This window comes from Antennarius striatus, chromosome 13 (genome assembly GCF_040054535.1).
Source record: "Antennarius striatus isolate MH-2024 chromosome 13, ASM4005453v1, whole genome shotgun sequence".
In the NCBI taxonomy this organism is placed as follows: domain Eukaryota; kingdom Metazoa; phylum Chordata; class Actinopteri; order Lophiiformes; family Antennariidae; genus Antennarius; species Antennarius striatus.
In genome coordinates, this window is record NC_090788.1 from 9,219,546 (window position 1) to 9,242,578 (window position 23,033).

General features: G+C 44.7%; 1 protein-coding gene across 3 annotated transcripts; it reads right to left on the bottom strand.

Annotated features, from left to right (window-relative positions):
* Positions 1–159: 159 nt before the first annotated feature.
* On the bottom strand, positions 160–8,483 carry gnb2 (guanine nucleotide binding protein (G protein), beta polypeptide 2). Of its 3 annotated transcripts, none has more exons than XM_068330778.1 (10): positions 7,883–8,483; positions 6,306–6,403; positions 6,164–6,202; positions 5,625–5,731; positions 5,069–5,132; positions 4,787–4,949; positions 3,998–4,064; positions 3,714–3,915; positions 2,501–2,717; positions 160–1,351 (listed from the first exon to the last, which is right to left on the bottom strand). In XM_068330778.1, the coding sequence occupies exons 2-10, from the start codon at positions 6,360–6,362 to the stop codon at positions 1,245–1,247; spliced, it is 1,023 nt and encodes a 340-aa protein (XP_068186879.1). In that variant the 5' UTR covers positions 6,363–6,403; positions 7,883–8,483; the 3' UTR covers positions 160–1,244. The 3 variants fall into 3 exon arrangements, with proteins under 3 accessions (XP_068186879.1, XP_068186877.1, XP_068186878.1); XM_068330776.1 differs by having other exon boundaries at positions 6,306–6,385; positions 7,883–8,481; XM_068330777.1 differs by lacking the exon at positions 7,883–8,483 and having other exon boundaries at positions 6,306–7,078.
* Between the last annotated feature and the right edge of the window lie 14,550 nt (positions 8,484–23,033).

Genomic DNA, 23,033 nt, shown 5'->3' on the forward strand with positions numbered 1-23,033 from the left:
AAATTGTCTCAATTTCCTTATGAACCAATGTGCCTTATGGGTTTTTCGTGGAATTTCCACAGGTTCCCGCTAATGTGTGTGTGTATATTATACAGTATACGTATATACACACATAGAGAAACAATGTTCCTGTGAGCCCTATAAAAAGACAGTCACTGGCAGGAGAGGCTATTGTTTATTAATATGTACAATTATACCATCATAATGTCCAGCTAATACATCGACAAAGTCAAAGTATGAATACTGGCCCCTGCTTTTTTCAGATGTGTCTTCTGTTTTCCACCTACCTGATTCTCAGATCTTTTATTCTTCTATTAATTTAACTTTATCATCATTATCTATTAATAATCTTTGAAGTGGATCTGAGGCACACAGGGAGAACATCAGTACAATAAGTGGAAAAAATTCTGAAAAAAAAAGTCAAACTTATGAGTGGATTTACAGTGTGTGTGTGTGTGTGTGTGTGTGTGTGTGTGTCTGTATGGGGGGTACTTAGCTATAAAAACAGACAACATATTTTGAGTCAGATGAAAATTAGTGTTTGTTTTCCTTGGACTAAGACGATCATTGGTCCAACCCATCAAACATTGGTTGTTGTCTTCTATTTCTTTAGCATTAATGGACTCAGAAAATTCACCTCCACAACCATCTCTCCTTCACATGAGCGCCGTGTGGAATCGAGACAAAAACAGTACAGAAAAAATTCTTTGAAGTGCATTTTTGACTTCATTGTAAACAAAGACAGAATTGTCCATTAATGTCTTTTCCCGTTTGACTCGAGGAGCAGTGCCTCTCAGGAAAATGTGTGTGTGAATGATTGTGTTAGATGTGTTCAAAGGCTTCAGGTAAAAGTGGCATTTGTGTTTTTATTCAAGCAGCTGAACATCCAACTGTATTTGGTCACATCTTTACATTTGACTGATGGTATCTGTGTCCTACTATAGTCTTGCTGCTGTGCACTTTAATTAGCTCTTGGTGGAGTGGGTGTGTGTTCGGGTGTTTTCTTGTCCCGCGGACAGTGTGTGTGATTGTGTAAACTCATACCTAAGACATATATATTATGTACAGTACATGTTGCAGGTTGTCTGTTGAGTCTTACATACAGTGAATACAGGGGTTCAAACTGTGGCCCAGGATGGGAGCGGTATCTGCTGGAAGTGTTTGCGTGTGTGTGTGTGTGTGTGTGTGTGTGTGTGTGTGTGTGTGTGTGTGTGTGTGTGTGTGTGTGTGTGTATGCACATGACTCAGTTCCAGATCTTAAGGAAGCTATCCCAGGAGCCGGTGGACACCGCCATGCCATCATCCGTCACACCCAGACAGCTCACACGATTGTCGTGACCGGCCAAGACTCCTGCAGGATGGAGGAAGGGGGTGGGGGGGTGTCAAAAGAAGACCTGTTACAGAATTTAATACAAAAACCCTTTTCTTGGCCGACCAACCACAATATAAGGGACAAACAGTTCTGTGTCTTTTTCAAGGATGCTTTGACATGCAAACTGCAGAGGTGGGAAATCGACCTCCCAATAAATGATCTGCTTCCTGAGCTGCAAGCCATCGTCATTATTAGCAAAAATAGAGTGAAAAAACCTTGAGTCTAGGGCAGGGGTGTCAAACTCATTTTTATCGAGGGCCACATCAGCATCATGGCTGTCCTCAAAGGGGCAGATGTAACTTAGAAATGTAACTCAGTATAACTCAGTTTAATGTAACATAAATGTAACTACTCCTTAATGTTAAATAGCTCTGAATTTATTATTCAAGTTACAAGCATAAGTTTTAATTTGTTAGGTTATTAAACCCACAGAGCTCCATCAATAAAGTATCAAATTATCCAACTGAATAAAGAAAAATAACATCAAACACAAGTTAGAACATTAATTTTGTTCAAAACGTTTTTATCAGAGTTAAAATAGGCTTAATTACTGCATTGTGGGAAATGTAGTTTGGCTCAAAGCACCCTCTTGACCTATTTTTTTTAGACACTGACTTTTTATGCTCTCGCGGGTCACATTTCTCCAAGGCCCGGGCCTTGAGTTCGACACGTGTTCAAGGGTTTATTACTGCTTTAACCTTCATCATAGAGAGGCTATTTGAACCAAGATTGAATGTACTGGTTTAGCTCTGCAAATCTTCTCTTCCTTTCGACTTTTCCCTTCAGGGGTCTCCATCTAACTCTGTTTTCTGCATCCTCTTGTCTACCTTCATGTCCTCTGTCACTACATCCATAAACCTCCTCTTTGGTCTTCCTCTAGGCCTCCTGCCTGGCAGTTCAAAACTCAGCATCCTTCTACCAATATATTCACTGGTTTAGCTCTGCGAATATCAGTCATTATTTACAGTGGTTGTCGTCTCCCTCTTGTAAGATTGCTTCTCTGCAACTATAACCATGAGCATTACATAGCAAATTAAATCTGTCATTGAAGGCTTTATGTTTGTTGCTCTTCCATTCCAAGCTCTATACTTTACTGGAGCATTTTACTCTTCGACTATTTCCACCCACCTGCTCTGTCACCCTTCATGGCATCCCAGATGTTGCAGTTGAAGTCGTCATAACCAGCCAGCAGCAAACGGCCAGAGCGTGAGAAAGCCACGGAGGTGATGCCGCAGATGATGTTGTCATGGCAGTACAGGCTGAGCTCCTGGTCTGCACGTAGGTCGAACAGCCTGCAGGTGGCGTCGTCCGAGCCTGTGGCAAAGGCGCTGCCATTGGGAAAGAACTGAGGAGGAGCAAAGAAAGGTGGATGAGAAGCAGGAAGTGTGGATGACTGAACAATGCAGATTTACGAGACGCTAACAAGTGGGATCAAAGCCGTCTCCTCGGGGGGGGGGGGGGGGGGGGGCTGACGGCTCTACTCGGAGCTGCGCACCAAAGGTTAAACACTGAACCTGTTGCATCGGTCTGTGTGTGGAGCATTAGTCCAGACTCCAACTGGACTCTGAGTCTGGACTCGTGCAGGATGATCACATGTGGTGTTAATTAATAATCTGCTTAATCCTCTTCTGTCTTCCTTAATCCCTCCCAAAGCTGGAGACAAGACAGTGTGTGATGTGACAAAAAAAACAAAAAAAAACTCCCAGTGCTGCTCTGTTAATAGCATATTAGACAGTACACAGAGGGACAGGCTGGCACCTGAGATCACTTTCTAATAGATGTGTCTGCACATTATTATCAGCACCGGTTCTCTGTCCCTCTGGGTTCAACTTTACAGTCAGGTTTTCTATTTGTTTCACTTTTTTATGTATGATTTAGTATCAACTTGGTGTGAAAAGTGAAGATTTATTAACTGGTGGCAACTTCAAGGATCATTGACAAAGCATTTAACCACAGTAGTGTACTATTTTTTTACACCAATAAAACCTTTGATTCAATCTCTGGGTTTAGTGTATCTATAGCACCCTTACTGCACACATATAACACTCAGTAAAATTCAAGGAGTTGTGGCAAACACATAATTATCACAATCCATGTTATTTTTAGTCACTGGTGCTGTTTCCATATTCTACATTAAATGCATCTAAAAAACAACGTTTGAAATATTAACCAGAGATATCCTGATGACCAGTTACGTTCTAAGACTTCTGGTAGGCTGAGTTGTGCCTCCTAGGATGAAAGTAAAACTTCTTTTCCCTCCCCTTTGCACGATGAGCAACCCTAGGTAATAAAACTGTGAATCAATTCTGGACGATGTGCCCATCGCCATGTGCGTACTCACACAGATGGCGTTGATGTCCGACTCATGACCCGTGAAGGTCTGCCTGCACATGCTGTCCCTGATGTCCCACAGTTTGACCGAGGCGTCACAGGCTCCTGACACGAAGGTGCGGAGGTCAGGCGACAAGGACAGGCTCATAACGTCGCCGCTGTGGCCCGAGAAGACCGTGGTCTGCTGACTCGTCTCGATATCCCACAGTGCACTGGGGCAGAGGAGGAGGCAGATTTAAGAGGCATCAGGGCTGGAACACATACAGTATTTGCAGTTCTGAGTGTATAGCTCACCATGTAGTGTCTCCTGAACTTGTGATGATTTGATTGTCGTCGATAAATCGGCAACATGACAGGTAACCTGGGAGAAAGGAAAACAGGTGGAGGGAGGAAGGAAGGAGAGGCATCAGTGTTTCCAGACAGATCGTCCTAACAGAAAAAAGGCAAAGTCAATGTGAATAAAGTTTCCTGTAGTCACACATATCTTTCTCCAACTTGTAAAACATTGAACAATTTTTTGTAATAAAGTTGAATTTGACAACTTATAATGCAAAATTTAATTTGAAAAGTTACTGTAGTGACTCTAAATACCAATACTTATTATGTACTGATTCTCTTGAAAAACCAGTGATCATATGTGACTGTATATTTACATTTTTCCTTCAGAGAGGAAACAGAAACTTTGAATCAAAGATATAAACACATTATACGTTAAAGACCTTTTTATTAATGGACAACTCCATTCACCAAAGAGTTCAGGCAGGCTGTATATCACCTTTGAGGTAAATTTGAGGGTTAAAAAAAGAGCGTAGATCAAATTGAGCCTTTTTGCGGTACTGGATGTGTCCTCTCCTAGTGGAGATAACCCTCTTGTATTCATCTTTTAAAACCTATATTTTTTTAATCAACATCTTTATTATTGCTAGTAGACACCAAATGTCATGCATTTGTGTCATGCAGATGTGAGGAAATCCACATTCATTCATTTCCCAAACGGCTTTTCAGCTTTCGTGCATCCACGTTGTCTCCGAAAATAGAAATGTGTTTGATCTAAATCCAGCCGTCAGACAGACGTTCTCTCACCTGTATGGCCGGGTAGTTCCCTGCTGACCCTCACGTTGCCTTCACGAGTCTTCAAGCAGTAGATGGAGCAGATGTTGTCAAGGCCACCGCAGGCCACGTAGTTCCCAGAGGGGGCGTACGCACATGTCATCACCCAGGAAGACCGCAAGGGGATGGCGTGTATCTAGGAAGGGAAGTGGATTTGAAGGTCACAAGTCAGAAAGACAGAAAATGTGGTGCTAAAGTTACAATACGTTACAAAAATAGCTGTTGAACTGAGGAGAACGCTTTGGCTAGCTTTACCTTGTTTGTGGTGTAGCTGTCCCAGATGATCAGTTTTCCATCTTGAGAGGCACTAACCAGAAGCCTACAGAGACAAACACCCTGCCGTGTCACACCTGATCTATCAATGGATGTTCATCTACAATCTGTTCTCTGATTGCTTTCGGACTCTCGTTTGAATTTCATCCTTGAGTTTTTAACATACAGTAAATTCTTACGGACGATAGCCCTGAGAATTTATGTTAGTCCTGACGTGAGATAGATGCTAACATGCTCACGACGGTGAAGTCAGTGCGCTGCGTGGTTTGCAGGAATAATGTCAACATGTTCACCAACTTACTTTAGCATTCTAACATGTGCTACCGATTAGCTTCAAACATACAACTGAGGTTGATTAGCCTTGTGGGTATCTGACCTGGAACAGAAACTCTTGGTAGATGTTTGACGTGACAGTTCAAGGTGAAAAGTCAGGGCGCCACCAAAGTGGTCTGGATTTGTCCAGGAGGGGGTGTGTGAATGTCTGAGACTCATTTCAGAGCTACCCCCCAACCACAGCTGTTCAGACACCTCGACTCACCTGGAGTCTGAACCCCAGTGCATGGCGTAGATCTTAGCGAGGTGGCCCCGGAGGGTGCGTCTTGTCCTCATCTGGATCCGCCCCACGGGATCCAGACCAGCAGTTATCTTTGGGATCAATCAAAGATCAATAAGTTTGCTGAAACTGGCAAAGTTAACAAATTGTAAGTTAAAGGAAAAAAGTTGTTAAATTTGCTGAATGTAGATGTTCAGGATATAACCATGGGGGGCATTGACCGTACTTATTAAAGACAGGGGCAGCGCCGCTCATTTTGGTGTAAATGGGGTAGAAAATGCCAAAAATTCAGAATCTATTTTCCAAAATTTGTATTGCAAAGGAAGATTTGATGTATATATTTAAAAAAATTCTCAGCATTTCTCTCTGTCAGGGTAATTTAAACCCAATTTTTAAAAAAAAAATCGTTCATTTGATTGGAATTACTACACCAGCAGTAACCACTGGATTGATGCCTTTAATACCACAGGATTAGGAGAGTAGCCGTGGTTTTTACCACCCAGCATCTTTTCCATCGTAGTTACCTGTGTCAGGGTTGAGTCTCCACATGCTTTCCTTGCATCCTAGTGGGCAAAAAAACAAACAAACAGGAATTACACAACAGATAAATATAAAAGTTTTATAATGCTTAACACAATATGAAAAGTATAAAAATATTCAACTCACTCTTATCTGGTTCCTAAGCTGCTCTGCCTCCTGGCGAAGCTGCTCCAGCTCACTCATTTTGGATTCGTCCGAGCACTCACCTGTTCAGATATCAGAGTCTGCTTTACATAAAGCATGCCTGCCAGTAAATATTACTGAAGCCCACTGGGATTAGCACAGTTTCATACTTGCTGTAATCCTGTAATCCAGGAATCTACTTTCATCAAAAAGACTAAATTAAGGAAAATAATTTGCTTAAAACACTGTTAGTCCTGCATTTGGGAATGAAACAATAAAACAACAACCACATATTTTAATCTTTAAGGTTTACCAACTGCACACAGTGAGGAAAGAACTTCCAATCTGGTAATGTCTGTGCAGCCATGCCTAGTTCAACAGAGGAGATTTTTCTGTAAAATGGAGTTGCACATACTTGTGTGAACACTGAAAACCTCATCCTATAGACTGGCAGGAGATGCACCCATTCACTGGCGGCTAACTGGGGTCACAGCTTTACCATCACAGCATGTTTTCAACAGGAAGAAACTTAGTTTGACTTGTTTTCCGCAATAAAGCTGCACAGCAAACATCCGTACAGTACATGTTACAGAGGATCAACTACAGCTGATCACCCTGGAGGAACCTGGACCACAACATCACTAATGGGGGCATCATGAATCTGTTCCCTTTCACCATTATGGAAAAATGACTGGGGGTTAATGCATCAGAGATCAGTCTAGGACGGGTCCAGAATGCATGTTCTTTTTGACTGTGAGCACCGACTGGACGTGAATGGTGGTGGGGGTGGGTGGGGGGGCAATCACGCAAGACTCCCATCTGCGCTGATGTGGAGAAGACGCGGCCTCCTTCATGCTGATGAGGCAGGTTCATAAGACGTGTCAGAGGGAGTGCAGCCTTTGAAAGCACAAATCTGATCATGATGTCAAATGTGACGGACCCCACCCCTCTGGATGTACATCTGATGTGCAGCTACCCCCCAACGCGGCATGGCTCCGTCTGCAGCAGCAGCAGGAGGAGGAGGAGGAGGAGGAGGAGGAGGAGGAGGGCGCGGAGCCCGCACAGCCACCGCATTTCACAATAATGTAGGAAAAATTGTGACCCCCCCCCTCATCCCATCCTATACCACCCCAACCCCAGCTAACACATACAACATGAGAAAACTACAAGCCACATCTAGAACATCTCGGACATGTATTTGGCTGAAAAGCGTTCTATCTGTCTGCTTGTGGTGTTTGTGGTCGGCAGACAGGCCCGGCCAATGGAGGCTACATCACATATTGATTAACACCCACAAGCTGCCGAAGGCCTTGATCACACTTTCAGGTGCCGAGCTCCCATAATGCGGATGTAGCTGTATTAATTTAGTCGAAACGATGCCACAATTACGCGCCTCATTCCCCAGCCATTTTACGCTCCATGCGCCGGCCTACAGCGAACTGGCACCGCGGTTGATAATGGGCGGCTACCTGTTAATTCTCCCGGTAATATGTCGTTTTTTCCCTTGTTAAAAATGAAAACAATCTTTCCCCCCCCAAAAATTAAAAAAATTAAATAAATATATATTTTTAAAAGAATACCAGCAGAGGCTCGCACTCCGCGTCTTTTTCCACGCCGAGGAGATCAAACTTAAAAGCTCCGTGCGTCACGATCGGGCTGTTTCCAGATCCTTCAGCAAACAGGCAAACGGTGGAGGGCTGCACACGTTTCCATTTCTCTCTGCTTTAGTGGAGCTCCAGAAAGGATGAAATCTGCTTCCACTGTGGGTCCCTCTCCAAAAAAAAAAATTAAAAAAAAAAAAAAAAAAGAGAAAGAATGTCTCCTTTTCACGCCCGACAAGTCAACAACAACAACAACAACAACAACAACATATTTATCCGGTAAAAAAACGCAACTCGCTGCAGCATCAAGGACGGCTCATTAACTAGTATTCAGTCCGTTTTCACTCCAATTCTCTTCTCGTGACGTTTACTCGTTTCCTTCCTCTCTGGTTTCCTCCTCCCTCTGCCGACACTTCATCGGGACGACCGCCTCAAGAACCGAAACAGCCAACGAGGAAAATCTGCCTCGCTGCCTGTCGGAAATAATCCGATTTTTTTTTTTCTAATTAACTCAGAAAGCAGATGTTTTCTTCCACGGATCGCCCCCCCCCCCCCCGTTCTGTCATCCATCCACGCGGCTCCTCTTCTGAACCCGGCGGCCGGGTCACGCGGTGCGCGCTCGGGGGGAGATCTTCAAAATGTGAGCATGAAGCACGTTTCTACCACACCCATACCACACCAGGTCCCATGACAACCTCCCCCCCCCAAACCAACCACTGCAGGTTGGAGATGTTTTCTTGTTATCGTTTTTATTTTTAGAAAGGGAGGAGACCATCCCGCAGATCCCCCCCCCCCCCCCCCCCTTCAGGCAGGGACTTACTACAAGAAAGTCCCTGCTATTTGGGAGAAAATGATGCTTTGCAGGATGCAACGCGGACGGGGAAGTGTGTGAAGTCATGGCAAACAAGGAAAAATCGATATCCCCCGGCATGGATTCCTATCTGGTGTATCTTCTGGTGCAAAAGACGCTCATGTTTGAAATACAACGATAAAATGAAATTAATAATAGATACCTACAATTGTTTGGATGGTTTCTAAACCTTTAGTAATAGTACTACATCATTACTACTGCAGTACTATGGAGATGGGAAGGATAGATATTCTATCCTCAGTTTTTAAAGACATAAAGAAGTGTGAACAACAGGTGGCGCTTCAGGAGGGGAAATCAGAAAAACTCCTCTAAAAATGAAGTTCCAATGTGAATATTCTAATCAAATTAGTGAAACCTTCCAAAAATGTCATTGTCACATTTGCTTTATGAGAAATCTTCGGTTTGAAACGTGACTGAAGCTCAAACGCGACACACACATTTGTCCACTGCGTGGCGCTAGAGGACTCTTTTTAGAAGCACGACCTACTGACGTGAGGGGCAGCGACGGAAACTGCAACGCAGTTACGCATCTCCCCACCTATATATACACAGTGGTACCTCTACTTACAAAATTAATTGGTTCTGGAAGAAATTTCTTAAGTAGAAAATTTTGTAAGTCTAGGACTTTGCGTTTTCCATGCAAATGCCCTAATAAAATCCATCTAAACATGTAACAAATACATGTTACAATTAGATTATTACACAATAAACGAAAGTTGTGCATAATGTAAAAAACAAAGAATAGAGCAAAGAATAAATATGATGGTCCTTTACCTTTTAACTGCTGTCCTCATTGGTTTTTTGCCCTCTTTGGTTCATACGCTACTTGCCTCCCCATGTCGAACAACAGAGTGAATTCCAGTCCTCCCTTTGAACTTCTCGAACCACCGACGCCATGCCTAAAACTCCTGGTGTTTTATGGCTTCCTTTTGTTTTAATAACGTGGCGATTGTAGATACATTACGGCCATATTCTTTGGCGAGATCAACCAAATGCATCCCCTTTTTATGCTTTTCTATTATCACTTGCTTTGTTTGTATGGACAAAAAAACTCTTTTCTCCTTTTCTTTTCTTTTCCCCATCACTTTCTTGTGGACTATAGTGAATTAAAGTTAGTATATTTACGTAAAATTATCAGAACACCTCATGGGTCGAGGACCGAATGATGAGGACGCTGCATAGATACCTATCAAGCTAAACATTGAGGTCCCTCTTAGCCAATGGGATGCCAGGAAGATGCTAGGTAATAACCAATGGCAGAGTAGCTGTAAGAATTTTGCGTTCAGGGTACTTTGGGAGCTGCGAGAAGCAGTCCATAATGAAATTTTACCTTTCGTATCCTGAAATTTCTTTTGTAACAAGAGGCAATATTTTCCTGCTGAGGCGTTTCGTAACTTGAAAATTTCGTATGAAGAGACGTTCGTAAGTAGAGGTACCACTGTATTTGAATAAGCTCACTTGAAAGGTGTCACATTTTAACTCCACCCACTACAGCTCAACCAATCACGGCGCATCTGCCAGAAGGAATCACGTGAACAATATGATGTAAGGTATCGGCCGGCGAGACTTTTTGTTGTGGTTACACCTTATTTCCACACAACAACAAATATATCTGGGACAAAAACGCTGGCCAAAGTGAAGTTTTTTGAAAACACTGGGTCTGCGTTGTTGTGTGGACGCTGTAAACAAAACTTTTTCTATCCAGGGACGTTTCCCTGTGACGAAAACCGCTGTGGCATTAGTGTGTGTGACCCGTGTCTACATGTACACACAGAATGGATGGAGTTAAAACCGTCTATTTTCTGACGTATAACAGCTCAAAGTCGAAGATGCATTGATAAACAAGCTTGACAGTTGGATATTTGTTCGTCTGTTTCTTTCTTTATGAGTCATAAAGTTTATTTATTTATTTATTTATTCATTCACTCATTCACGTTCCTCGCCAAAGATGCCCACGCCAGTTCTGGTTCAGACCGGGATGCGCTGTCTGCTGGTGGGAGAACTCTGTGATCGGTGCGCTTGGTTTGTAATACCAATACATTTATTTTCATATGTTTGGTATGAAGTTGGATAATATTGTTTAATCGTAGAATTTCCATGGGTTCCTGCAAGTGGAGTAGAATTGTTTCTTTTCCTTATTCGTCCTTCTGCTTCTTGTTAAATCACGCAATGTTACGACATTTGATTGAGTTATTCCAATAGTTTGCCGGATAGCCAACTCCAACATTTGTATTAAAAATTTCTATTTCAATTTGTCTGTGCATTCCTACATCCAAATTTCAGATATTTAGCACTTGTGGCATCACAACTAATAACCAATCACATTCCATTACACAATTCAGACCAATGTAACAACAAAATGTGCAGTATTAAAGATTGAAATAAAAGATATAACCCTAAAATAAAAATCTTCTTCTTCTCCTTTCGGCTTTTCCCTTCAGGGGTCGCCACAGCGAATCAATTGCCTCCATCTAACCCTGTCTTTTGCATCCTCTTCTCTCACACCAACTACCTTCATGTCCTCTTTCACTACATCAATAAACTTCCTCTTTGGTCTTCCTCTAGGCCTCCTGCCTGGCAGTTGAAAACTCAGCATCCTTCTACCAATATATTCACTATCTCTCCTCTGGACATGTCCAAACCATCTCAGTCTGACCTCTATGACTTGTCGTTGAGGAATGGGCAAGGGCCTGAGTACTCCGGAAGGCTTCTGGTGAGAAACCTTCTTACTGGCACAAACAGGGCAAGTGTTGACATAGTCAATAACATCTTTTGTCATCTTGGGCCACCAGAAACATTGTTGAGCAACAAGCAAAGTCTTATTGATACCAGGGTGACAGACAGTCTTATTGGTGTGGGCCCAATGAATCACCTCCCCCGAGAGCCTGAACCACAAAGAGCTTTCCATCAGGACACTCCGGGGGAACGGTGACCCCATCGGCTGCCGACTTAACCTTGCCTTCTAAATCCCAAGAAAGTGTAGCCACAAAGCATGTCCTTCCCTCCGGTAAAATAGTCATGGGTTCATAGTCAATATGATCATGAGCAAACATACGAGAAAGGGAATCAGGCTTTACGTTCTTAGAACCAGGTCGGTAGGAGAGTGTGAAATTAAACCGACTAAAAAAGATAGCCACCCCTGTGGACCCACCACCCGCAGGGCAGACCGATGGGGTCGGGTGCGCTGCCATATGGGTGGCAGTGACGACAGGGGGTCCCGACGGACCAGACCCGGGCGGCAGAAGTTGGCTTTGGGGACGTGGAATGTCACCTCACTGGCGGGGAAGGAGCCGGAACTTGTGTTGGAGGTGGAGCGTTACCAGTTAGATCTGGTGGGGCTTACCTCCACGCATAGCCTCGGTTCTTGATCCAAACTCCTGGATAGGGGTTGGACCTTGTTTTACTCCGGAGTTGCGTCAGGCGTGAGGCGCAGGGCGGGTGTGGGGATACTCACAAGCCCCCGGCTGAGCGCCGCTGTGTTGGAGTTTACCCCGGTGGATGAGAGGGTCGCTTCCCTACGCCTTAAGGCTGTGGGGGGGGGAAACTCTGACTGTTGTTTGTGCATATGCACCAAATATCAATTCAGAGTATTTGGCCTTCTTGGGGTCCCTAAATGGGGTCCTTGAAGGGATCCCTGCAGGGGACTCCATTGTTCTCCTGGGGGACTTCAACGCACACGTCGGCAATGATGGAGACACTTGGAGGGGCGTGATTGGGAGGAATGGCCTCCCTGATCTGAACCCGAGCGGTGTTATGTTGTTGGACATCTGTGCTAGTCACAGATTGTTCATAACTAACACCATGTTCGAACACAAGGATGCTCATAAGTGTACCTGGTACCAGATAGAGGCAAAACAGAGGGTGTGGGAGGAGTTTGGAGAGGCCATGGAGAAGGACTATCGGACGGCACCAAAGTTGTTCTGGAGGACTGTCCGACACCTCAGGAGGGGGAAACGGGGAACCATCCAAGCTGTATACAGCAAAGATGGGACACTGTTGACCTCGACTGAGGAGGTTGTCGGTCGGTGGAAGGAACACTTTGAGGAACTCCTGAATCCAACTACCCCAACTGACCCGTCCTCTGTTGCAGAGGCAGAGCTGGAGGATGATGGGGGATCAGAGTCAATCTCTCGGGGTGAAGTCACCGAGGTAGTTAAACAACTGCACGGTGGCAAAGCCCCGGGTGTTGATGAGATTCGCCCGGAAATGCTGAAGGCTCTGGGTGTTGAGGGGCTGTCGTGGATGACACACCTCTTTAACATTGCGTGGAAGTACCGAAAGTGTGGCAGACTGTGGTGGTGGTTCCTCTTTTTAAAAAGGGGGACCAGAGGGTGTGTGCCAATTACAGGGGCATCACACTCCTCAGCCTCCCTGGGAAAGTTTACTCCAAGGTGCTGGAAAGGAGGGTCCGGCCGATTGTCGAGCCTCAGATTGAGGAGGAACAATGTGGGTTCCGTCCTGGTCGTGGAACAACGGACCAGCTTTTTACTCTCACAGGGATCCTAGAGGGGGTTTGGGAGTATGCCCATCCAGTCTACATGTGTTTTGTAGACTTGGAGAAGGCATATGATCGTGTCCCCAGGGATAAACTGTGGGAAGTACTGCGGGAGTATGGGGTGAGGGGGCCTCTCCTCAGGGACATCCAATCCCTGTACGCCCAAAGTGAGAGCTGCGTTCGGGTTCTCTGCAGTAAGTCAAACTTGTTCCGAGTAGCTGTTGGCCTTCGCCAGGGCTACGCTTTATCACCAAATGTGTTTGTGATTTTCATGGACAGGATATCGAGGCGTAGTCGTGGTGAGGAGGCTTTACAGTTCGGTGGCCTGAGGATTGCATCACTGCTTTTTGTAGATGATGTGGTCCTGTTTGCGTCATCAGCCTGTGACCTGCAGCGCTCACTGGTCCGGTTTGCAGCCGAGTGTGAAGCGGCGGGGATGAGGATTAGCACCTCCAAATCTGAGGCCATGGTCCTCAGCAGGAAACCGGTGGAATGCCTTCTCCAAGTGGGGAATGAGGTCCTTCCACAAGTGAAGGAGTTTAAGTATCTTGGGGTCCTATTCACGAGTGAGGGAACAATGGAGCGTGAGATTGGGCGGAGAATTGGGGCAGCAGGAGCAGTATTGCAGTCGCTCTACCGCACTGTTGTCACAAAGAGGGAGCTAAGCCGAGAGGCAAAGCTCTCCATCTACCATTCAATCCTCGTTCCTACCCTCACCTATGGTCATGAGCGATGGGTCATGACCGAAAGAACGAGATCGCGGATACAAGCGGCTGAAATGGGCTTTCTCAGGCGGATAGCTGGTGTCTCCCTTAGAGATAAGGTGAGAAACACTGCTGTTCGCGAGGGGCTCAGAGTAGAGCCGCTGCTCCTTCGCGTGGAAAGGAGTCAGTTGAGGTGGTTTGGGCATCTGGTGCGGATGCCTCCAGGACGCCTCCCTAGGGAGGTGTTTCTGGCACGTCCAGCTGGGAGGAGACCTCGGGGCAGATCCAGGACCAGGTGGAGGGATTATATCTCAACACTGGCCTGGGAACGCCTTGGGATCCCCCAGTCAGAGCTGGTGGATGTGGCTGGGGAAAGGGAAGTTTGGGCCTCCCTGTTGAAGCTGCTGCCTCCGCGACCCAATTCCGGATAAGCGGTGGAAGATGGATGGATGGAAAAAAGATAGCCCACCTAGCCTTGTCTAGCATTCAGTCTTTAAATATTCAAGATTCTTATGATCAGTCCATACCTGAAAAGGCTGAGAAGCTCCCTCCAGCCAGTGTCTCCACTCCTCCAGGGCCACCTTGACAGCCAGCAGTTCGCGGTCACCAATGTCATAATTACGGTCAGCTGAAGAGAGTTTCCTTGACACTCGTCCCCTTCCCTGATCCTCACCAAATGGTAAGCATTGCAGAGGTCGAGTTTAGAGAAAATCTTGGCCCCCTCCAACAACTCGAAGGCTGCGGAGATGAGGGGAAGAGGGTGCCTGTTCTTAATGGTAATGTCATTAATACAACGATAGTCTATGCAGGGTCGGAGGGTCTTGTCCTTCTTTGCCACGAAGAAAAATCTGGTTCCGGCAGGGATGAGGAAGAGCGGATGATCCCAATGGCAAGAGAATCCCTCAAATAGTCCTCCATTGCTCTGCGTTCTGGAGCAGAGAGAGAATACAACGTACCCCTGGGTGGGGTCCTACCGGGCAACAAATCAAAAGCACAATCATAAGGACGGCGCGGTGGCAGGGACGTGGCCTTAGCCTTAGTAAACCTCAGCAAAGTCATGGTAACATGGCGGGGAATGTTAACTAAGTCAGGATTCGATGGATCTGTGACTATGGCAGAACAGGAAGACTTGTAATCCTCCTATTATCCCAGTCAAAATTTGGATTGTGCATCTTCAGCCATGGGTGTCCTAAAATTATCTGATGTGCCATAGAGTCAAAAATGTGGAAACTTAATGTCTCTGTGTGAGAGTCTGTCACGGGTTCGTGAATGTAGTGGGGAAAAAATTGATGGCGCAGCCACAAAAGATCAGTTTTTGGTGGGGTTTTTATTTTTCACCAACAAGCAGTGAAAAAAATATTTACAGTGCAGATCAGAATTCCCAAAACCAAAAACCTAGTGCAAGAACAAAAAGGAAGTATATACAGAGAAAACTGACACTACCAGTGGCAATCATGCATAACATTCAAAAACGCTTGACTCCAACTTCCAACTTCCAACTTCCAACTCCCAGCTCCAACTCTCAACTCTCCCCCCATAAAGCAGAAATGTTTTCCTTAAATACCCCATGCCCCTCCCCTGGCAAACCAACAATAATTAAATGGGGTTGATTTTACACTATAAGACATAATACACCCGAAACGGAAAAACCTGCTTTACAAAATAAACCAGAACAGAATAAAACATAAATGCCCATCATATGGCTGTTTAAACATTTATCACAACCCTGCAAAATACAAAACAATCCAGTAATCCAAAAATGGTTTAGTCCAGGTACCGGCTGGCCTGACCGCGCCCCACTTTACGCAATTTAAGCCACACCCCAGGTAGTGGCTCCGTTTGGCCCCTGAACTGGATACGGACTAATGCAGCATCCTCAGGTGAGTGTCTCATCACATTCTGTGTGGGTGTGGGGAGAACGCGTAGGCGCCGAGTGTGCACCCTCGAACGCACTACCGCGACAGTTTGTTTGACCCGAGAATGTAAGTACAACAGTCTGAGCAATACCGCGCTCCTGCGGTCCTGTCAGGAAACAATGAGCGCTGCTGCGGTTGCTCTCCTGGGTGAGGGAGAGAGGCGCGCGGAACGGAGATGGACGGAGCGGTCTCTACCGCTCCGTCACAGAGTCCGGGAAAATAAGTTTAACCGACTGAGTACGATGCGTTATTCTGCTAAGAGGGGTGCCATCTACAGCCTTAACCTCAAAGGGGCGTTGTAGAGGGACAGGCATTCACGAGGTGTCCCAGCTGACCGCAGTAATAGCACCTGCCGCTCATCAACGGGCAGTCGAGTCCGACCCAGCTGCATGGGTTCCTCCGTGGGTTAGTTGATGCGAACCAATCTGGTTGCCAGTGGATGAATGTGACTCGGCCGATCCTGGGAGTCCCTTCTCCATCTGCGGTGTGGCGATGAGCGAGTCCGAAGTCGTTCCCACTCCTGGTTCCGTTCGGTGAGTCTCTTATCGATCTTGATGGCCAAAGCTATGAGAGAATCCAAATTCTCAGGCAGATCGACAGAAATAAGCTGGTCCTTTATTGCTCCAGAGAGTCCTTGAAAGAATGAGTCCACTTCCACCATTTCCTCCTCTGCTCTGCATTTTCCCTCTACATCTTCCTCACCACCAGAGTCATCTTACACACCACCATCCTATGCTGTTTGGCTACACTCTTGCCTACCACTACTTTGCAGTCACTGCTCTCCTTCAGATTACACCGTCTACATAAGATGTAGTCTACCTGTGTGCTCCTACCGCCACTCTTATAGGTCACCGTATGTTCCTGCCTCTTCTGGAAGAAAGTATTCACTATAGCTATTTCCCTCCTTTTTGCAAAGTCAACCACCATCTGTCCTTCTGCATTCCTCTCCTGGATAACAAACCTCCCATCACCTCCTCATCACCTGTTTCCTGCACCAACATGTCCTTTGAAGTCTGCACCAATGACAGCTCTCTCATTTGTAGGTACTGTATGTTCTGCATCACTTTTTCAAAGTCCAACTAGAATTTCTCCTTCTCCAGCTCACATCCTACCTGTGGAGCATACCTATTAACAACATTGAATATCACACCTTCAATTTCTAGCTTCAGACTCAGTGGCTCAGCGGTAGAGCAGATGTCTTGAAGACAGATTGCCTAGCCATTGGTGGATCGATTCCTGCTTCCGCCATGACATCCCTGGGAGTCTGAGCTGACAGTGGGAGGTGTCAGCTCACCTCCCAGCCACTGCCGAGGCACCCTTGAGCAAAGCGCCGTCCCCACTACAAGCTGCTCATTTGGGGTGCGACCTCCGTGCGCGACCCGTCTTCTGCCTCTCCCTACTGTTTCTTGTATGATGTGTTACTAATTGCATGCCTACAGGCCCCTTGTGTGTTGTGTCCTGGGGCCTGTATTCAAAAAACTATGCATGTATGACTAACCAAAACATGTAACCACATACAAAGAAAGTGTGAAGAGTGTAAAGACTATTTCCCCACGTGTGGACAATAAAGTGGATTTAATCTTTAACTAATCCTCCATCTGACACTCTTTTTACCTCCACAACATTTCTAACTAACTCCTCCTTCAGGATAACTCCTACTCCATTTCTCTTCCTATCTACACCATGATGGAACAACTTGAACTCTGTTCCTAAACTTCTAACCTTGCTACCTTTCCACCTGGTCTCCTGGACAGTATGAAGATTCTGTATGTCAGTATGTATACCTTCCTCCCCTGCATCATGTCAACCAACTCTGTACCTTTTACTGTTATAGTCCCAACATTTCACGTCTCTACTCTCAGTCCTATACTCTTGGCGTTCCTCTTCTCTCTCTTCCTACAAACACACTTTCCTCCTCTCTTTCTTCGACCAATAGTAGTCTCATTTGGAAAATAAATTTTAGAGAAGCAATGGCTCTGTTAGCTGACTACATGAACAGAATTCTGTGTAGTTACTTAAAGACCGTTTTTGTCAGATGCCCGAGGAGCATTTTGGATACTACATTGATTGTCCCATTTTAAACGGAAACCAGAGCTGGACAGCTGTCAGCAAAATAAGGAAGAATGCAAAACATGATTATTTTAGTGTTGGCTGTACACTGTGTGTGTGTGTGTGTTTGTGTGTGAGTGTGTGTGTGTGTGTGCGTGCGTGCGTACGTGTGTGTGTGTGCGTGTGTGTGCGTGTGTGTGCACGTGTGTGCGTGTGTGTGTGGGTATGTGTGTGTATTTAAAAAATCAAAAATCAAATAAATAACTCTATTAATAATTCCCGTAGGGAAATTACTTTTTTTTTAAACTTCAACTGCTTGCACACATATACAGTTTACCACACACACATACAGTATACTGGCAGTATGAAAAATTATCATTTGGACATGACGAAAATGAAAATAAAGTAAACATGTGCAATAAGGGGAGAATGGTTTGGGTTGGAGTATGGACAATGATTGTGCTTTTGGAACGTTGAGGTATAGCCAGGGATTATGCTTGGGTCATATCATTGGTTTTATTTAAAAACAACATTTTTGTCCACTATGGCAGGTCCTAGGTGATTTCTTTTTTTTTTGGACAATATTTCCCCTGCTTTAGAAAACACCCACCTAATGTTGCTGTCAAAACTCACGGCACAAACAGGCCCATTACCTGAATCAGACCATGTCCACATGTAACCACATAAATGCATTGATCAACACATTTATAAGTATAACAACTCCGAGAACAGGACTGGGATGTGTGGAAATCACACCATTCTTCCTGGAGGACAACCTCCATCACAGAGCTCTAACACCAGCAGGCAGCGCATCCCAGTCAAACCCAGAACTGGCGTCAACGAAGAACGTTAATGAATGAATGATGAATGAATGTATAAATAAATATAAATAAATAAACTTTATGACTCATAAAGAAAGAAACAGATGAACAAATATCCAACTGACAACCATGTTTATCAAAGAGTCCTCGATGTGTTGCTTTTATACATCAGAAAATAGCCGGTTTTAACTCCGTCCATTCTGTGTGTACATGTAGAGACGGGTCACACACACTTAACGTCACAGCGGTTTTTGTCGCAGGGAGATGCCCCCCGGATAGAAAACGTTTCGGATACAGCGTCCACACGACAAAGCATACCCGGCGTTTTCAAAAAACTTCACTTTGGCCAGCGTTCCCTCCCGGTTATCTGCGTTGTTGTGTGGACGAAAGGTGTAACCGCAACATAACGTCTCGCCGATACCTTACATCAGCGGTTCCCAAACTTTTCAGCCTGCGCACCCACTTCTACCTCCTGACTTAGCTGACGCACCCCCAATGCCCAAAACATGAAAAAAAAAAAAAGGCGTAGTCTTTATAGCCATATAGGTATCAAGTTTAATAATATAGGCTCCTGTTAACACAGAATAGATTGTGCAATAATGGGCCTAATGATCTCTCACTTTAGAAATGGTGGGGAGAATAATAGTAACAATATAAAAATCCCAATAATATTTTAAGTCCAAATGGTCGCCGAGCGAGTCGACTACAGATGAGTGATGAACAGCAGTTATTACTATGCAGGGCTCGAAATTAACTTTTTTTCTTGGTATCACTGGTGCTCCCAAATTTAGAAGTTAGTGGCACCAGCAAAGACTTCAGGACCACCTACCCAAAAGCAAAGCAGTGACGGAGCGATAGAGACGCTCCGTCCATCTCCGTTCCGCCTCTCTCGCCCAGGAGAGCAGCCGCAGCTGCGCTCTCACTGTTTCCTGGAAGGACCACAGGAGCGCGGTCTCACAAAAAAATGCGCACCAGATTTTTTCCCCTTGTCGCACCGGTGCTCCCAAATATATTTAATAGTCGCACTGATAAAAATTTGGGCGCATATGCGACCAAAATGGGCGCAATTTTGAGCCCTGCTATGTAACAAATAGGCCTATTTAACAAACTAAGTTATTAAATGGTAACAAATATGCTATTCCGCCACAAAGAATCAAAATAACGTAGGCCCGAGTTCAACATCATGTTTTCTCTTTCGAGTACGAGTCTCATTGTGTTCTTTACCCCCTTCTCCCGATGAAGTGTCCGGGTGAGTTTTCTGTGTTCTGTGCTCCTCATTTTCAGTTTCCCCTGTCTCGTCATCATCACTCTCTTTTTCCTGCTGGATTTCTTCAGCCTGGTTGACTGCACAGCTCTCAGTTGTGGTCAATGTATCCTGTCCTCTTTCATTACTCCCAGATTTAATACCGGACAGACTGCCCGTTTTTAACCAGTTATGCATTTCGGCATATTATTGTTGTTGCTATCACAACAAGCTAGCACGTAGCTAGGAGAAAGCCAAGTACATTTTGGGTATTTTTATTTATTTAAATTTTTCCCAAAACGTTTTTTAATTGAAAATTACAAATTATTTCCGTGAATAAATTTAAATATTTAAAATGTTAATCCTCCATTAAAAAGTGTTTAAATTATCTATTTAATCATTTATGTATTTTAAGGTGCTCAGCTGCCATTCTCCTCGCGCACCCCCTAGCGGCAGCTCGCGCACCACAGGGGGTGCGCGCACCACACTTTGGGAATCCCTGCCTTACATCATATTGTTCACGTGACTCCTTCTGACAGATGCACCGTGATTGGTTAGGCACCGTGATTGGTTGGGCCCTTGATTCATAGGTAGTGGGTGGAGTTAAAAAGCTTGACAGTGAGGTTTTTAAGTGAGTTTATTCAAATATATAGGTGGAGAGATTTCTTAAAATTCGTAGGCAAAAGTTGGGGGGAGGGGATGTAATTCTCCACGTCCAACACCGATTGATAGTTAAGTTCACTTCGTCCATCTTCATGCAATCCTTATCACTCCTGGTTAATTAAAGAAAAATTATCAATAACATTTATGTTTAATTGATCAAAGAAATGATCCCACTAGTACAGGACGTGACAGAAATTCACGAGTCTGTGTCTTTAACCATATCCACACAGATGTCATGGGTTCAACTTCACTACACGATGTTGTGTTGAGTTAAATCAAAAGCAGCGAGGTAGTATTTGCACAATCCTTGAAGTACAGAAACCCTCGGTAGACACCTCCGATCATCTCCTGAACATAAACTGTCTTTGTGTTTTAGCCTTTAAGAAACAGTGACACCTAAAGGGATGAACTGTAACTACAGTACGTCCACTTAAACGACTTCATGTCAGATGATCGTTTTTTTCACAAAACACTAATTCCCTTAGTTATCATCTATAACATCGGTCCCCAACCCTTTTTGCGCCACGGACCTGTTTCAGTCAGTCATCTTCCAACCCGCTTCATCCACTAACGCAGGTCGCGGGGGAGCCGGTGCCTATCCCGGCAGTCTCAGGGCGTGAGGCGGGGGACACTCCGGGCAGTGTACCGCGGAGCTACATAGAAACAAAAAATCATTCACACGCACACACTCACTCCTACGGTCAATTTGGGACCGGCCAATCAACCTGAAGCGCATGCTTTTGGAGGTGGGAGGAAGCCGGAGAACCCGGAGAGAACCCACGCAGACACGGGGAGAGCATGCGAACTCCGCACAGAGCGGGACTCGAACCCGGGTCCGCCGGGTCCACTGCGCCACTGTGCCACCACAGATCGGTTTCATCTAAGATAATATTTTCACGGACCGGCCTTCATTTGCTCAATCATCTTCAATGATGCCAGGACAGCTGTAGTCTAATAATAAATCATCCACAGCGGTTTTATGTAAAATGCAGAAATCAACAAACAAAGCACTTTTTTTTCATAAATTGATAATCAACATCCCTGTAAACAAAATAATTGTAAGAAATAATCATATTAAAACAACAACACCAGCCACCCCCTACACACCACCTTCTCCCAGCAGAGAAGCACCTTCAGCGACAGACTGCTGTCACACAGCGCCTCCACAGAGAGGCTGAGGTCCTCCTTCGTGCCCCGTGCCATCAGGGGGTACAATGACTCTCTCAGGAGGAGCGGGGGGGAGGTGGCGAGGTCAGCACGGGGTTGAATGGATTTAATTTAATTTTAATTTAATTTTATACTGTTTATATTTTAATACTGTAATATTTTTTTAAAATTTTATACTGTTTATATTTTAATTTCATACTGTTTATATTTTAGTTATAGTTTAGTATATAAGTCCTGTTAGTGCTGCATGTGTCTGTCTGTTAGTGTAGTGTATGTCTTGTGGTATGTCCTGTGATGTCACTGTTTCTTTTTCTCCTGGTGTTTATCCAGTATTATTTGTTATGTAATGCCTGAGCAGTGGATATATACAATTTCCTCCGGGATTAATAAAGTATCTATCTATCTATCTATCTATCTATCTATCTATCTATCTATCTATCTATCTATCTATCTATCTATCTATCTATCTATCTATCTATCTATCTATCTATCTATCTATCTATCTATCTATCTATCTATCTATCTATCTATCTATCTATCTATCTATCTATCTATCTATCTATCTATCTATCTAAAAATTCGATTGAAGTGACTGCACTGATGAGGTTTATTTTGAAATATAGCAACGTAAGAGAAATACTGATCACTTCCAATAAAAGAGTGAACAAGTCAATCAAATAATAATAATTACAATGTTGGGAATTAGTGGTTGGGGACTGCTGATCTAGGGGTAACGGGAGACAATGACACCTGAAGTGTGTTCTGGACGTCTGGTCTCCTCCACAATTTGGTTTTCTTTACGGTCACTGCAGAAAATCCCGCTTCACAAAGACAGGAGGTTGGAAATGTTTCAGAATCCAAAACACATAAAACGGAAGTAATGTAAATAATTTTTTGTTTCTGGTCGGCTCGGTACCAAATGACCCACGGACCGGTCCCGGGGTTGAGGACCACTGATCTATAATACACTTTCAATGTCTGTGACGTGAAGAAGTCGTTTAGGTAAACAGCTGGGAAAAACTTTTTCTCCCTCAGGCAGTTAACTGGGGCGCGGTTATTTTTGATATCTACTAATTACTTACTCCACTTCCGCCTCCTTCTTTCAACGGTCACGTGGGCAGGTTGGGTTTTTTAAATTTTTTTTTATGACACACTCCACCTGTCTAAGCAGCTCACTCCTCTTCACTCGATCACCGGCTGG

Bases quoted from the DNA above. Each gene is read 5' to 3' on its own strand.
- gnb2 (XM_068330778.1), bottom strand. From the start codon at position 6,362: ATGAGTGAGCTGGAGCAGCTTCGCCAGGAGGCAGAGCAGCTTAGGAAC. The intron at 5,133-5,624 runs GTGAGTCGAGGT...TTGTCTCTGTAG, and splicing joins CACTGGGGTTCAGACTCCAG to GCTTCTGGTTAGTGCCTCTC. The intron at 1,352-2,500 runs GTGGGTGGAAAT...TCCATCCTGCAG, and splicing joins CATGAAGGGTGACAGAGCAG to GAGTCTTGGCCGGTCACGAC.